This window comes from Bombyx mandarina, chromosome 04 (genome assembly GCF_030267445.1).
Source record: "Bombyx mandarina strain Sakado chromosome 04, ASM3026744v2".
NCBI classification, from domain to species: domain Eukaryota; kingdom Metazoa; phylum Arthropoda; class Insecta; order Lepidoptera; family Bombycidae; genus Bombyx; species Bombyx mandarina.
In genome coordinates, this window is record NC_143211.1 from 16,623,171 (window position 1) to 16,641,809 (window position 18,639).

The 18,639-nt window shown below is 38.1% G+C and overlaps 1 protein-coding gene across 1 annotated transcript in view; it reads right to left on the reverse strand.

Moving 5' to 3' along the window:
- Positions 1-7,947, reverse strand: part of Sox21b (SRY-box transcription factor sox21b) — a 71,024-nt gene extending 63,077 nt beyond the window's left edge. The window contains exon 1 of the mRNA XM_028180278.2: positions 7,640-7,947. Coding sequence (XP_028036079.1) covers positions 7,640-7,644 — 5 coding nt within the window. The 5' untranslated portion in view covers positions 7,645-7,947. The remainder of the gene's footprint in view (positions 1-7,639) is intronic.
- Positions 7,948-18,639: the final 10,692 nt, after the last annotated feature.

Below are 18,639 nucleotides of genomic sequence, written 5' to 3' on the forward strand. Positions count from 1 at the left end.
GGCTAAACCGGGAGTGTTGCTAACACTGGCCCTAGCAAGAGCAGTGCTTGGCAGAATCTACCACCCGATCGGAAACGCGACCCACTGAGAAGATCCGGGCAGAAACTCAGTGGCTGTGTCTATGAGTTAATTGACTACTTTTGTTTGTGTTCGATACGTACCTAGGTATACGGATTGCTTACTTCATTGAGTTGAAACTTTAAGCAGCTGTTACTGACAATTTGAGGAAATCTGGTATGGTACCATTAAAATACGTAATGATGTTGGCCCGAATACTCACCGAACTGTTACATGATAAACCTTACATGCTGGAGACTCTTTCAATTTTTATTTTAAAATAAGTATTCTTTGGCATCCGCCAGCTATATCTACGACCACTGCTATTTCTACATAGCTCAAAACAACTGAGGCAACCACAAAAATATCCTTTAAAAGTTGAGGTGCAAGAAACATTTAGACACGAGTTCTAAGTCTCTACAGTACAGTGGTAGCCCCACCCTTCAAACCAGAACGCATTATTATTTCACGGCAGAAATAGGCAGAGCGGTGGATCTTACCCGTGCAGGCTCACAAGAAGCCCTTCAACCCGCGACTTCTAAGTGCTAAAATTTATTAATAGGACTTATTTTTAGTCCAGCTCTAGATATCCACGTGCAGACCATTATAAGTCTCATTAATATTGTTATTCAGTTTGGCTTAAACTACAGCATGGTCGTGATTTTAGTAAAATTCAATTAGGCTGGGCATTTACGGAGACTAGCAACCGCTCACCATCTGGTAGTAAGCTAGTGCACTCCACGTTACAGAAAGTAGGAATTTAGGTATACACCGAATATCGAATGGTCCGTCAACAGGACAGTGTATAATAATAATAATTATTATTATTGGTGGCCCTTCCACAGGAAGCCATCAGGCCAATTAAACAACACTCATTAGTGCACCGAAATCATTGATTTTACAACGACCGCTGTAAATATCTTTTTTATATTTTACAATACTAAAATATCGGGTGTAGTCTTTGTTGAGAGCCGACGTATGGAAGTGCTTAGAATTTATTATTAAATCGTTTCATATTTACTTAATTACTCCGACTGTCAAGACAGTCGGAGTAATTAAGTAAATATGAAACAGCAGAGGCTCTTGTGATAATATTTTGGTTGATTCATCGTAGCACATGAATATGTTCCGGCCTATTCGAGTTAAAATATCTCTATATCTTCGACCTAGTAATAAGTACATCATCTATTCCATCTAATTCCTAACCCCGTCATTCTTATACCTAGTCAGGTCATAAATTCTGTCACATGTTTAATGTAAAATAATTGAAACAAGTGTATTCATTATGTAACCATTCATATACCAAAATGAACTTAACATAACATAGATTCTTATGACACTAAAGTTTATTCAAAATGACCTCCGTGATTTTGAATACAGGCCTTTAATCTGAAAAATGAGTAAAATTCTAAATTATACTTTTTATTTTCATGAACAATTCGAAATTCGAATTCAATTAACTTTTTTGTGGCCAGCATTCTAAAAGAAAAGTTTTTACTGTGTGACAATACTTATGACCTGACTAGTTAAGTATATAGCACTAAGCAGCTAATGGACAGAAGTTCGGAGTCGTCGTGGCCTAAATGATAAATATGCCCGATGCACTCGAATCGAGCGATGCTACTGTGTCAATGTTCGAATCCCACAAGCAGGCACCAATTTTTCTAAAGCAATACGTACTTAACAAATCCTCACGAATGAATACCACGATGAAGGAGTAACTGCGTGTAATAAAAACGTTAATACTCAATTGAGACCTAATGTCTCAAGGTAGGTGGCGACATTGACATAGTGTTGTCTATGGACTCCAGTATCCACTTACACTCTACATCAGATGGGCCGTGAACTCGTTTAGCCACGTAAAACAAAAAACAAAATGTTTTCAATCTCTCTAACATACCTACCTACCTATCATCAGAAGCGGAATATAGTTTGTTCAAGTTGTTGTTGTTATAGGGTATACCTATAACTTCATAAACTTCAATAATACTGTGGAAAATAAAGGCTTTAAAATATGTTTCTTTCTTAATATTGTACAGAAAGTGCAATTAAGTCTTTTATTATTGTTCAACCATTTTTAGAATATTCCAACATTTTTTTTATTGCTTAGATGGATGGACGAGCTCACAGCCCACTTGGTTTTAAGCGTTTACTGGAACCCATAGACATCTACAACGTAAATGCGCCACCCACCTTGAGATATAAGTTCTAAGGTGTCAAGTATAGTTACAACGGCTGCCCCACCCTTCAAGCCGAAACGCATTACTGCTTCACTAATGTATGTAATGTAATGTTTTATTCCTCATAGCTTGTTATGGTTTGTAATTTGGACTTTGACCATAGTGCAAGTGAAAATCTTGTTTCAGTAATAACTAACTATATGTAGGACAGTGGTCTGGCACTGGTCACTAGCGGTGGGTTGTAGCGGCATTTTCGGTTAGCGAAACGAAACTAGCTATCAAATGTCAATAGCGGCTTTTGAAACGCGCTATTTCAGTAGCGAGCAATAGCGGGTTTTGTTTAGCAGTAAACTAATGTGCACACGAACGAGCTAGCGTCGCGATTAATATTTCAGTAATTACGTCTTTATTTGTAATCTATCTTTAAGGATAGGATATGTTAGCTTTACTTCTTTAAAGAGTTCGTATCGTACTTTATAATACATTTTAACAAGGTCTATAAACTTAATCTATATTAATTAAACAACTTTATACTTAATATTTTTAACTATTCAATTGGCAATTAAACTTAAAACTTAGCGACGCGTCGCTAAACACGCGACTCGTAAATAACTGGTTCAAGGCCACAAAATTCGACATCTACTTGCACTCACAATTTAATTTTTTAAATCTTATTTTAAGAGTTTTAAGGGCTAAAGTCAAAGGTCAAATGCATCTCAGTCGTGTGCGTGACAGAGACAAAATGATGATTGTCTATTTCGATCGAACCCATGTTTGCGCTGCGTGTCGCGATAGCTGCCGACCGAGCGGTTAAACGAATATTGCCGAACGTTGTGTGATTTGTGTTCGTGATCGGTGACGTGATTGAGTAGTAGACGTTAGCAGGTTATTGCAGTACGGCGAAACTAGCTAACCGCTATTTTGTCTATAGATAGTTTCAATAACCGTTTACGTTGCGCAACGACTATGCCACCGTCCGATTAGTCTCCTCCCGACGATAGGAAAAATTTACGAACGGCTCCTTAGGAAACGCCTCTGGGATTTTGTTACCGCGAACAAAATTCTCATAGACGAACAGTTCGGATTCCGCTCTAAACACTCGTGCGTACAACAAGTGCACCGCCTCACGGAGCACATCCTGATAGGACTAAATAGGCGTAAACAAATCCCGACCGGCGCCCTCTTCTTCGACATCGCGAAGGCGTTCGACAAAGTCTGGCACAACGGTTTAATTTACAAACTGTACAACATGGGAGTGCCAGACAGACTTGTGCTCATCATACGAGACTTCTTGTCGAACCGTTCGTTTCGATATCGAGTAGAGGGAACTCGTTCTCGTCCCCGTCAACTGACTGCCGGAGTCCCGCAAGGCTCCGCGCTCTCCCCGTTATTATTTAGTTTGTATATCAATGATATACCCCGGTCTCCGGAGACCCATCTAGCGCTCTTCGCCGATGACACGGCTATCTACTACTCGTGTAGGAAGATGTCGCTGCTTCATCGGCGACTCCAGATCGCAGTAGCCACCATGGGACAGTGGTTCCGGAAGTGGCGCATCGACATCAACCCCACGAAAAGCACAGCGGTGCTCTTCAAAAGGGGTCGCCCTCCGAATACCACTTCGAGCATCCCACTCCCTAATAGGCGCGCAAACACCTCCGCCGTTAGCCCCGTCACTCTCTTTGGCCAGCCCATACCGTGGGCCTCGCAGGTCAAATACCTAGGCGTCACCCTCGACAGAGGGATGACATTCCGTCCACATATTAAAACGGTACGCGACCGTGCCGCCTTCATATTAGGACGTCTCTACCCTATGCTTTGCAAGCGAAGCAAACTGTCCCTCCGTAATAAGGTAACTCTCTACAAAACTTGCATACGCCCCGTTATGACGTATGCAAGCGTAGTGTTCGCTCACGCAGCCCGCACCAACTTGAAGCCCCTCCAGGTTATTCAATCCCGATTCTGCAGGATAGCCGTCGGAGCACCATGGTTCCTGAGGAACGTGGATCTCCACGATGACCTGGAGCTCGACTCTGTCAGTAAGTATCTACAGTCGGCATCATTGCGCCATTTCGAGAAGGCGGCACGACATGAGAACCCTTTTGTCGTGGCCGCTGGAAACTACATACCCGATCCTGTAGACCGAATGGTAAACAGTCGACGTCGCCCAAAGCACGTCATTACGGATCCTCCCGATCCATTAACGGTGCTTTTAGGCACCACAAGCACCGGTCACCGTCCTCGTCGAACCCGTCGCTTGCGACGAAGGGCTCGACGAGCGAATTAACCCCTAGACACAGCCCACTGAGTTTCTCGCCGGATCTTCTCAGTGGGTCGCGTTTCCGATCCGGTGGTAGATTCTGCGAAGCACTGCTCTTGCTAGGGTCAGTGTTAGCAACTCTCCGGTTTGAGCCCCGTGAGCTCACCTACACACGTTAGGGTGAAGCTGAAATAGCCTCTCAAGGCTATCAGCATAGGTAGGAAAAAAAAAAAAAAAAAAAAAAAAAAAAAAAAAATACGACCATGCCTACTGGTCACGTTCGATCATAAAGATCATTCGATATCTCGGAAATTGTAATGTGATTACGGGCTACTGGTGGAATTTTGTTTTCAGATTAGCTCTGACGCAGGTGATATGTAGAGGAATATCTTAACTTATCTTAATGAAGCTTAGCTTAACGAAATCTTAGCTTAATACGTCTACACGTCCTTATGGATCCATCATATCCAATAACCGTTTCATTAGACGTATTTAGCTCTAACACTAGGAGCAGGCTTAGAGACCCCGGTAACCGTACTCGTCGAGCTCGATAAAGAGTTCGACGTGCAACCTAACCTAAACATCAGCCCGCTGAGTTTCTCGCCGGATCTTCTCAGCGAGTCACGATTCCGATTCGGTAGTAGACTCATTCGCAAAGCAATTACTCTTGAGTTGTTAGGTCTCCTTTGGAGGCGCTCAGGTAGCTGTTAGCATATCCCACCCCACCTGGCTGAGCCTTTGCTCGCCCACCTGTCCTGGTGAAACTGGAAAGGCCTCCGGGACACCAGTAATCCCTAAAATAAAAAAAATGCGTTCCATATGCACCCCTTATGCAGGTTCGAGACTGCGCACTTTTAAGTACCGAGCGCATGCACTGTGTTTTAACTGACATAAAAAAAATGGAGGAAGTTATCAATCCGACTCTATTACTTTATGTGAGTCGTCTCTCAGAACTTTTTTCTACGTGAATCGATTTTGAGGTTTATTTTTTATTTGAAAGCTTATTAACAGGTGCTTCTCGTGTGTTCCCATTTGAATTTTATCATTATTATTTTTTAACTTATCCACAGTAATACATAATTGACTTTAACTACATTGATGATGGACCGACTTCAGCAAGATATAACGAGGTTATATCTTGCAGATGTCGGTTCTCTTTTTTGTTAAAACTTTGTATTTGGTAATTCTACCATTGTGTATAGGTAAACTTTATGTTTGCCGATATATAAAATTTACCTATAGGTAGGTACACTCACAAAAAAAAATTGGATTGTCTTTAATCTTTTGATTGCGTTAAATTGATAGAAAAGCTATCGCATCGGCTAAGCGGGTGACAGAACCCAATGTGAATCTCGCTATCCATTTCAAGACAAGAGATCAAAATTTCAATACGAAATTTCCATCGTTTCAAATCACAATTTGCGGAAGCACTAAGCAGGATGGTGGTGGTGGTGTGAGCTCACAATGCAGCCTGATTGAAAAGAAACTGATTGAGACGTACAGTGACATTGACATGACATGTTGCTTCACAATGATTTCCACTGGCCCACATAACCATATATGACAATTAATCTTAATAGTCATAGGTACATCAGTATCAATCCATATATCTACGGACATAGATTTTATTGCAGCTTAGTACGCGTATTGTAGGACCGCACGGGCTGGTATCAGCATCCTGTGCGTTTCAGCCACGAAGCCGTCAGACGGCTAGCATGAGAATAGAGTTTTGGGTCATATCCGATCCTGTGGACCAAATGGTAAACAGTCGACGTCGCCCTAAATACGTCATTACGGATCCTCTCGATCCATTAACCGTTCTCACCGAACCCGTCGCTTGCGACGACGGGCTTGACGAGTAAATTAACCCACAGACACAGCCCACTGAGTTTCTCGCCGGATCTTCTCAGTGGGTCACGTTTCCGATCCGGTGGTAGATTCTGCGAAGCACTGCTCTTGCTAGGGTCACTGTTAGCAACCCTCCGGTTTGAGCTCCGTGAGCTCACCTCACGTCAAAGAGAAGCTGAAATAGCCTCTCAAGGCTATCAGCACAGGTAGGAAGAAAAATAAAAAAAAATTGCAACGCAACCGAGGCTTCAACTTCGTGTTTCAATAGCGGTATTCACAGTCACCACTTAATACCAAAGAAGCCGTAAGCTTGCCTCCCGTAAAGCGTACGAGTAGAGTTAAAAACCCTATTCCTGCTAAGCATACCTACATACACACACATCAGTCTTCGCAATAAATCAAACAACACAGAATTTCCTATAATTTTTGGCTCAATATTTTTTTTTATAACTTTCATAGACAGGTAAGCATGCTCCACACCTGATGGTGAATGGTTACCGTCGCTCATGGGCATCAGCATTGCAGTCAAGACGCTATCTACTCCTTTACACTTCCGTGCGTTTGAAGGAGGACGTAATTACATTTAATACACATTCAATACAAATCACGCCTTACCAAAGTTCATTTGAAACTGTTAATAAAATCTATCTTTTATTATTGCCTTTTTAGGCAGACAAGTGTACAGCTCATCCGATGGTAAGGAATCACCGTCGCTCATGAACGTCGACTTTTTCTCAGAGCTCCATCAAGCTGGAGACTTCATATCATAGACTCATTTTAATTAAATCAACGCTTCTCCTACATTATAGAACCGAAACTCGATCAACTGCAAATATACCTACCTATCCATACAACAAGAAATGCTAATATTACGAACACTATTACTCAAAAATACGTCAAGAATACCCCCATCTATAATATGTATATCTATCGTAAATACAAAATTTAAAAATCACCCCTATAAAACATCTACCTACATAGGTACTTAGTAGGTATTCCTGATAAGAGCATTTCAAACCAATGAAACAGTTTTATTTAGAAAAAATATATTTAACACCTAAATTTTATCAAAAATCTAATTCAATTCGTAATTCAAAAAATTCCTAATACTCCCTTCAGGGACATCAAACAACAAAAATACGCGAAGTGATTCAAATCAAAACATCTGTGCATCTAATAATGGCCGCCGAACAAACATGAAAACCAATAGATCGGTCGCAAGTTCAATGACATTCGAAATAACTTTTGAAAACTCAAATAGCGCCAACATAACTTTTAATTTAATTTCATTTACCTCATAAAGTGACCGCTGGCACGTTGATGTAGCTCTAAATCCACTTCGCTGTTTTAGGTCCACGTTTCGAAGGAAACCGCTCCGTCGGCACTCAACACTGAAGATCTTTATACGAATTTTATATGAGACGATAACTTTAACATGTGTTTCATTGATCAACGCGGTTGTTTGTTTAGATTTGTTATGTGAATTCGACGTTATCGCGTGCGAATGAACCGCGCGAGCTCCGTGCGTTCGGCTCCCGTTCGATACAATGGCGACAATTGACAATCGCGCGGCGCGACTGCGGTCACCGCACTACCGACAAATCGAGTGATAAAACCGAACGTTAGCACCAATAGGCGGCCGCCTCTACGCCCACGAGTGCATGCCGCGCTCTCCGATTGGCCAAGCAACTGCCATTGCCTTACGGATGTTATTATGCAGAACGAAACCAACAGTTCGAAATTCGAAATAAGAATTTAAACGTTGACTAGCCAGGCGTACAATGCAAATTGGTTGCGCGCGTTGTGAGCCGCGGTCTCTTTCTTTCCGTTGTCTTCGTTTTTTGTTTACGATGAGTTGCCGCACGAAACAAGAATATTTTCGTATGACAGCCTGCGGTCGATTCACCTGAGATTTTCAATGGCCACTTAGCATTATTTCTTTATAACGCTTGTTCGAGTAACGAACCAAAGAATGTTATGTTATTGTATGAATCTAAAAAATACTCAATCTGAATATATATTATATTTTTTACGTTTTGTAAGCGATATGATGTGGCTCGGCTATCTAAAGACGAAATAAAAATAATTGTAAGGTTTCCTTATAGATATAAAGTGCGCTTGGTATATTTGAGCGCTCTTTGAGTAGGTATTAATAGTTCTTATTAAACTAAGTAACCGACAAAATAAGATGTATTTTTATTTAAGCGTGCAAATGTTAACTGTTTTTTTAGGATCATCAAACATTGTTAATATAGTTGAAGCACTGCTCTTACCTCCTTATGTTTAGTATTAAAATAAAAATAAAAAGGGAATGTTTTTTTTGCAGAGACCACTTAAATAGGATATGATTTTCTTTAATATCAATCGGTTCTTCTATTGCATTGAATTCTTTGAAACTACCGGAGCTTGTAAACATCAAAACGTAAATTCCGATAGCCATCTTGATACAAGCTAGAATTGTATTGTAAATTTGTATTGTTTGACGCCTCTTCCACTCTGTAGAAGGGAACAAATGACTGTTTCACGTCAGAAATAGACAGTTTGTTAGTACCTAGCCTCGCGGACTAGAAATACGTCTTGCCACGACTAATTACACATAAACTTTTAGGCTTTATTTTTTATTACACAACGTCATTACTACGTTGTCGAAGTACTTCGTGAACATCAGTTAAATATGTATTTCCATTTCTTTTCTTTATTAATAAATAACAAATCAAAATAATTTAACATAAATCAATTGATACAGTAGAATGCTTCCAATGCGCTTGAAGGAGGCACAGTCCTCAAGATCCTAACTGCGTTACCTAGTTGGACAGCCAGACTCACTCTTAGTACTTTGCACCAGCCAGCCTTAGCATCACGGGTAACCTCTTTCAAGCGTTTGGATATTTCTGATAAAAATTTCTTTGCTTCAGTCTATCGTCTCAAATATGTATAGGTATTTCCTAAATAACAAATCTGCTGCCAACTTGAAGATATAACTAAATGCTGCAAAGTCATCATCATTACTGGCCTTGGACTGGTAAAATAAAATCCCCCTTTGCGTCGAAGTAGATTAGAGATTTCCTCCACCGACATTTCATTCTTGTCATTCCTGTCGACATTTTAGACTAAAAATGGTTCTAAACACATACTGAACGAACAAATCTAAAGCGCTAGGCTCGGCAGAATAAATATGCTACATATCAAATCGTATGCACTCTGTGTAAGTAAGAGTGAAGAATTAAATCGTCACTTCCTAGAAGTTAGTGTGGGTTTTAGAGTAAATGTTTATTATATCTTATAGATCAGTTCCTTACACAAGCCTAGTTGAAATTATTGTTAATATTAAGTTAATTGATTTCATCATTCGTTTAAAATCTAATTGTGTGAATTTTATTTATTAAGTATTTTTAATTTTTATCAAAATTAATACTAGTCATTGGTATTGATGTATAGTGCACACAGTTTCGTATTCTCTAACCCTAGAATTAGTAAAATATCCAACTGAAATTAAAAACAAATACAAATTTTATATTTTCGGATGCATAGCAATAAGTGAAGGTTTGTTTCATAACTTATTGGATTTTTGGCGCACTTTAAAAAAAATTAGTTTAAGATCACATACAGTAGGTACCTACCTACTTAAATACCTTTAACTTTTTAAATTTTCTATTCTTATTATATAAAAAAAAAATATTGTTCGGCTCTTGATAATAACTTAAGGGCAAAAATCGATACCACAATCAATATCATAGATAATTTTCACATGAATAGATTTCATAACGGAAGCCAGATGAAAGAATAACATATCCGATGTATCCCAAGGAACTTCTGTGACCGTTAAAGATATAATTTTATTCTTTGTGAAAAATTAACATACGTCCATCACACTAGATATGATCCAATAATAACAACAGTATAAGTTAAATGCTAATTCGTAACTGATATGTAAGACATCTCGATTGCTTGTAAAAATCGATTTTTTTTTCTTGTCAAATATTCAAATTAGGAATTGTCGTGAAATCGACATGGCTACCGACAAATGCAACGCTTTTCGATACCGTGTTCATGAATATCGCACAATGAAGGCGTTCGATTATAATTGAATTGTAACTTTGTGTGAAATGTTGGCGACACGAGGGCAGTGGGTCGCGCCCTAAGGGCGTTCAGCGACAGACGCGCTCACAATGTGCGGTCTACAATACGACGTACGCAAATTAACTGCATACGTATACAAAAAAAAAATTATTGCCAATAAAATTCTTTTCATTGATTCGCGACGCACAGTACATGCGCCGCTGATAAAGATTTCTTTTAAACGCCTATAAATGATTTTTGCATATGACATTGGGGCATGCCGGATGCCATAGTCATGTTGATTCCGTGACATGTGTAAAGCAGGTAGTTTCGTGAAGTTTTATTGCTGCGGCTTCTGTGATTCAAATTCGCTCGACAGATTCACGAACGGAAACTAACAGACCGTTACGAATCCGTTTATTATACAAGTGTTATAAATACTTTAATAACTGAAAGGTGAATGGTCCATTACGCTGATACGCGTTCGAATGTTAATGCTTTAAGCAAATAAATATGTAATGGCCTTTTTGTTGATAGCATACGCTTAAATGATTAAGCACAAATGCGTTGCTAAAATTTTTGATTTGGATAGATGAGTTTAACGTATCACGTTGAGTATTGCTCCAATATTTGGGCGAGGGCTTCCAAATATCAGTTATATTAATTTTACTGTACTTATACATATTCATTTTACTATTACAAAATAACGTATTTCGGTTATTTAACTTCCGTTATCGCGGATAGTTTCATATATCTGGATCGATGAAGCGACTTTGGCCTTTTTGAGTGTATACCGTATGTCTCATGGAGAATTGTTTGAGCAATCGTTTGAGTTCCATAATTTCCACTTTACTTTCATTTATCCACCTACCTAAATACAGTCTCTTCAGTCACAGTCACGGTCTGTGTTAGTGTTATTTCAGGCGCGTAACATTCGGGACTCATTGCAAAATTACTCTTTATGGCGTTTCAGACCGCTATGACATGTCTTTCTTCAAACAAGCTTGCAATATAGATCTAAGTATGTAGTAGGCAGCAACTAGAACGATGCTCTTGCTAATGCCCATGAACATGGGTACCTATTTACCGTCAGGTAAATGTGGTGGGTTGTATGGTCTAAACTAATATGGCAAAAAAAACCGTCTTAATACATAGCTACATATCAAGTAGGTACACCTTTGCCATATAGGAAATTAAATAATAAGCAATAATGAAATGAGCTGCCAACAAGAATATGTGAATAAATGTAAATAATATGTAACCTCACGTCAACACTTACGTAATATTAGTAATTACGTCTATTACAACGAAGTGACCTACATTTTTGAAACAAAATTGAGTAAGTCTATTATTGACAACTTATCTATCGTACACCCTAAAAAATACAATGTTCCTCTTTTAATACATGTATTCTAAGACCAGACAATTTGATTTTGCAAATATTCACGAAGTGATAGTAGAAACTTACTAAACAAAACATTGTATTCATTAGTAAGCTTACACAGAACGTTCAAACAAGTATTCAGACAAGTACCGTAATGTACAATGAAATTTTCTAATACAACAATTTCTATTTGGATCAATTTCACAGCTCATACAATAAACACAAAAAGCGATACAACATTGAACCATGACCGTGATTCCAAAAGTCCATTTCTATTCAATTGTATTAGCATACCGCCTTACATATGCATATAATTGCATTACACACGTATCCACAGTGTCATATGGTAATACGATTGACGTTTGCAACCGTTTTGATAATTTGTCTCGCATTTCATAAAGCTTTGTAACACGCATTCGAAATCCGTTATCGATAAAAATGTTCATGCAAATTTTTTTTTAAAAATATAAATCGATTTTTTCCTGGTTCTATTGTTGCATTAAACGAGAGCTATATTTTTTGTATTTCGAATAGAAAGAAGACAATTTAAAATTCAAAATTTTTTTTCTTGATTGACAACTTTCTGTGGAATCGGTGATATTTTTTGACATCCATAAACATAGATTATACACTTAATATATTCCATAAAAGCAATCGTGTGCTACTGATTCCGATATGATTTATTGAGATTTAAATATGTACTTTTGTAACGAAATATCTACGATATAAGTGTATACGTATCAGGAATAAAATTTAATATATTACCTATTAGGTAAATTTCACGTTGATCTTTTGTCAGAAAATAATAAGAGATTCGACAAATATTAAGGCCAAGTTATTGTAACACTTAGGTAAGTATTAGGTATAAGTTCAATGAATTGTAGACGTGTATTTCCCTGGTTAACACTAAGTGTTATAAGTTGAATGAATTGTAGTCGTGTATCTTTAGTTTTTTTTTTTTTTATAATATAATCTACGTTGCCTATCTTGTCTTATTTTCTGTTAATAAGGCACATTGTAAGTCCACATATGTAGAATTCAGATACGTCTATTTTACCGCTATGCAATCCCTGCGCCAAGCAAAGAACGTATTGAATAAAAATAAGTCACATTACTTCTTAGTTTTTCGGCAAGAATCATAGTAATATCTGTGCTCTGTTTACGTTTCCCACGGCTAGTGAGGAGCCACGCGCCTATCGATAATCGACGACTGACTGCCGGTGTCATCGAGTGGACGTGTCGATGACGTCATCTGATAATACGTGACTGGCCACTGTTCTTTTGGGGTGAACAGAGACGTTCGTTTGTTGTAAATGTAATTTTGGTTTCTGTTTACAATGATTGTGCTCGAGTGGCGACTGTATTAGGGTTTTTTTTTATTGCTTAGTCGGGTGGACGAGCTCACAGCCCACCTGATGATTCATTCACACCGTACGAGGAAATAATAAAATGTCTATATATCATGAAATTGAGTCTGCACGCAACGAACTTCTATTTTTTTTTATTGGTTAGATGGGAGGACGAGCTCATAGCCCACCTGGTGTTAAGTGGTTACTGGAGCCCATAGACATCCACAACGTAAATGCGCCACCCACCTTGAGATATAAGTTCTAAGGTCTCAAGTATAGTTACAACGGCTGCCCCACCCTTCAAACCGAAACGCATTACGGCTTCACAGCAGAAATAGGCAGGATGGTGGTACCCACCCGCGCGGGCTCACAAGAGGTCCCACCACCAGTAAAAAGTTTTTGTTTTTTTTTTCCAGTTTAGGTGGATCGTGATTTTTTAGATCACTAGTGCAGTGAAGTATTTCAGATAATAGCTTTATTTCGTTGGTTAGTAGTTCGGAAAACTATTTTAAAATATTATTGAAAAGCGTACATCTTTGTTGATGGTATATTTTAAGCTCGCGCGGGTGAGTACGACAATACTGTCTGTTTCAGCCGCGAAATAGTAATGCGTTTCAGTGTGAAGGTTGAGAGATACTTAGACACTTAAGGCGAAGTAGATAGTGAGTTCGATTATCTTTCTCTTTTGCTTCCTAATGTAATATCTCTTGAAAGAAAAAAATATATTTCGATTCGCGCAGGACGACACGACCGCCAGAATATGTCTTCCGCAAAGACTTTTGTTTGAAATCTTTTTAAATCTGAACCTTAATAGACTTACCAAAGCACTATTTGTCAACTCTGTTAGTTCCACTTTAGTTAGTTTAAATAAACGCGTGTAAGCATCATCCTATTTCTAGAATAGTTCATTTGTGTTTTGGTCATCGACTGAGTAAGGATTTTATCTTAATTTGTCAACCAAAATTCACTTCATAGTTTGACTCTATTCCACTCTGGTATCACCTTACATTATACAAAGAAGATACTATTATTTCACGATGAATCATTGAATATACTGGTAGAACATTATGTGGATCCTGTCAATTTCTGCCGTGAAGCAGTAATGCGTTCGGTTTGAATTCGGCCTTAGAATTTATATCTCAAGGTAGGTGGCGGTATTTAGGTATGTTGTAGATATCTATGGGCTCCGGTAACCACTCAACATCAGGTGGGCCGTGAGCTCGTACACCCACGTAAGCAATAAAAAAAAAACATTGTCAAATCAAACACAAAACTGATTTCCTTTAAAAACATCGTATTTATTATTTTGGCCAATAAAAAACCCCTACTGATTTTATAATTCTTAAGTGATTGACTTATATGTTTACTGTAACTGACGGACGTAAGTGTAAATTTTTAGTAAATAAATAGTTTAGTATATTTTTCTCGCACGGCTGTGCACCAGTCGATCAAACATCGATAAACACCGACATTCAACAACACTATCGTTCGGTTGATTCTAATTGAGCGCTACTTCATTCATAATGAAGAATCCCCTTAAAATTAGTGCTCTTTGGTTTTCTATCGAGCGGAAAATCCGTGGTTTTAATCTTGATCATTTGCTGCACTTATTGTGTCGGATTTGGTGCAACCGATGGCGTTTGGTGTGAGTCGGCAGCGGTTGGACCGGAATACCTATAAATTCGATATATTCCGATTTTAAATTCGAATATTCAAAAGGACAAGGATCGTATTCAAAAGGAGCTGTGATCATTGTGCTTAGTGCGAGTTTTTTAATTTTCTCGATAGCGTAAAAGTTAACTCAAATTTGTATGGAGTTGGAACGTTTGCCTACGTTTTCCGCTAGGGGTACTGTTCCAACTACAGACAAATTTGAGTTAACTTTAACGCTATCGAGAACGTTAAAAAACTCTCACTAAGCACACAGATAATCATTCCGTTAGCATGTTGAGATTGAGAGTCTGAGAATGTCTACATTTTAACAGACGCAAAGGTTTTGTCATGCCATAAAAAACTGTTTTTATTAAGTAAGTTTCTAATTGGCGAAGAATTCTAGAATATACATATTTCACTTTGCTTATAAAAAAAGGTAGGTTATATTATAAATTTGAGCTAACTAACGCTATCGAGAACGTCAAAAAGCTCGCACTAAGAACACAGGTCTTAGTACCAGCGATGATACTGCAACTACTGGCTATCCTACACAAGGTCACCGAATGAGACATAGGGACGTCTCCATATTTTGTTTGTTTCTCGAAAACTAAAATAATTATTGACGGTTATTTTCTACAAATTGCGTCACGCGCTGTTTTGTTGTCAATATTCGATAATTTTACATTATATATTTTTTTTAGTTATGACTACATTTAGCGTTTAATTTTCATTTTCATATTTTCGTCTTATTTCGACATTAATCCTTTGCCTTGGACCACACACTAATCCACGTTGTAAAGCGCAAAAATTGGAACGGCCTTTGTGTCAACTGCGCGCATTTGTGCCATTCAAAAACCGACTCTAACTTTCACGAACTAAGCTTTTAACTCGTTTCCGTTATCCGTTCGATAAGTGTTTGTTTAGGTGCAATGATAAAATCAGTAGCAGAGTCCAATCTCGCACGTAATTTGCTCTCATGGAAACCTGTCAGGTTAATCTCCGATTCCTGGTTTTCGACATAAGCGAAATTTGTATTTGTTTAATTGTTGAATGCAAACAGGGGACTGAGATGTTTTTCATTAGTACATACCTAATGTTCATTATATACGATAATAGTAAATAGACATGCTTTAACAAAAACTGACTTCAAATAGACAAAAAAAAAGATATTCCAAAACAAATTAATGTACACTAAAAACAATACCTAATCATCGAAATCGGTTGGCGTGATATTGAGTTATTCATCTATTTGTCGCGCACGTACTTAATGCAAATTTAAGACCTATATGGTTTTCTCATGGATGCCATTATCAGAACTGGACTAAATTATAATGGGACCACATGAAAAGCGTCAGCTTTCTAATAAAAAAAGAATCATCAAAATCGATTCATCCAGTCAAAAGTTATGAGGTAACAAACATAAAAAAACATACAGTCGAATTGAGAACATCCTTCTTTTTTGAAGTCGGTTAAAAATGCAACTAGTTTTGAAGTGTTTTTATCTATTTACTTCAAGAACAAAAATATATAGGATTTTTTAGGCTACTTCTAATCAGAGTACATGTTTTTTTGCAATCCAAGCTGACGGTTCATCAGATCTTAAAGTAGATGTTGTCGCCGAGAAACATTGGCAGTATGAGAATGACAGCTAATTCATCCCACAGTGGATGTGCAGTGGATTGTGGATTGTTCAGATGTCATAGAGCCCTTTTAAACTTTAATGATATTAATTATGACTACTTACATATTAACATATTACATGATGTGTATTGTGAGCCTAATAAAATAAATGAATAAATAAATAAACCTTTTAATAATCCTGCGGGAGTAAAAACTACCAGCCTGCTTATTTCTGCCGTGAAGCAGTAATGCTTTGAGGTTGGAAGGATGGAGCAGCCGTTATACTTGCGCCATTTTGAGAAGGCGGCACGACATGAGAACCCTCTCATCGTAGCCGCTGGAAATTACATACCCGACCCAGTAGACCGAATGGTAAACCGTCGACGTCGCCCAAAGCACGTCATTACGGATCCTCCTGATCCATTAACGGTGCTTTTAGGCACCACAAGCACCGGTCACCGTCCTCGTCGAACCCGTCGCGAACGCTTGCAAGCGACGGGTTCGACGAGCGAACTAACCCATCGACACAGCCCACTGAGTTTCTCGCCGGATCTTCTCAGTGGGTCGCGTTTCCGATCCGGTGGTAGATTCTGCGAAGCACTGCTCTTGCTAGGGTCAGTGTTAGCAACTCTCCGGTTGAGCCCCGCGAGCTCACCTACAACGTTAGGGTGAAGCTGAAATAGCCTCTCAAGGCTATCAGCATAGGTAGGAAAAAAAAAAAAAAAAAAAAAAAAAAAAAAAAAAAAAAAAAAAAAAAAAAAAAAAAAAGCCGTTATACTGTAAAACAGAGATTTAGAACTCATTTTATATCAGATGGGCCGGAGCTCGATCACCCATCAAGGCAATAACAAATAAACAATAGTTCATTTAATTGTCGATGAGAGATTAAAACGAGTCAAAATCTGTCAACACCTTTCCGTATTAAAATCTACTGAAAATTTGTCAAATTTATCACCTGTGCGCATTATAAATATTCTATTAGCATTCTTCGCAAATAAATATTTAAATAAAACAAACGGATTTCAAAGAATTCTCATTGTTCAAGTTACACTTATCGTCCGCTCGTGATTTGCTTCCGAAAAATACAATCCTTCTACTAAAATTCAAAACCTTCCATGTTTAAACCCTTAACAAAGACACCCGGAAAGTCAATGGTCCATCTGGCATCTCATACGTTAATGACCAACAAAAGCCAACACACGTTACTGATTAAGCTCTCAAAAATTTACTTAACGAAACTCAATGAATTCTATAGACCCTGTGGTTAGTTGTTACAAATCGCCTCAATACGTCGTTTCAGAGCGAGCAGATGCTCGTAATCTTAATATATGACAATTCAATTACGAAGAAGATTAAACTAGTTCATAAAAGGTAGCTATTGACGGAAGAAATGTACTGTTTTCCGTTCAAGTGAATTTGATTGGTCCGGAATCCTTTTAAACCGGATACGATGAAAAAGCGGTCAGAGCAAAGATAACAATCTAATTCCGAATTCAGACTTTGCGGGTTCTCATTGAGCCTAGACTGAATGGCTTTTGGAAGTCCGCCCTATACAACGCACGCTACAGAAGGTTTCTTTTAAAATCTTCGAGTGTTTGATGAATGGTATACCGTTAATACGGATCTTGTGTTGATGGGAATAATGACTATTGTTCATTGTATCAACAATTGCTTTTTTGTTATTTGGGGATTATCGATGTCCGATTTTTAGTTTCCCATAGGATTCGTCGGTAGCTTCTGTCGAACGTTGGTGACAGTGTTTTCGGTCGAGGTACTTTTAAATTATTGAAGCAAACTTTATTTAAATTTAATCTTGCTTCTGTGATTTATCTTTGCGAAGCATAATGTATTTTTAACAAGAATTTTTTTATCAAATAAAAAGAAAGAAGATTTTTTTAACTACGAAGTACTATTACACTACGCTAGATGAACGCTAGAGTAATCTAAAGTACTGAGATACGTATGACTTCGCACTTACGTATTTTAAATGTTTTTTACAATTATTCTTGGTTTTTAGAATAATAATTCCAGTCACATCGGAGGTTGGACTATAAATAACATTGCCGTTCTTAGTTTCAAAGAAGGCGCTCTGAACAGCAAGGTAACTTAGAAGACACATTACTTTCTCTACTTATAGGTTTTTTTATAGAAAAGGCAACGCTAGTGCCGCTTCTGTCCCAATTCTTTTTTATTATTAGCTACTGGCGAGTGTTTATCAAACGATTTTTT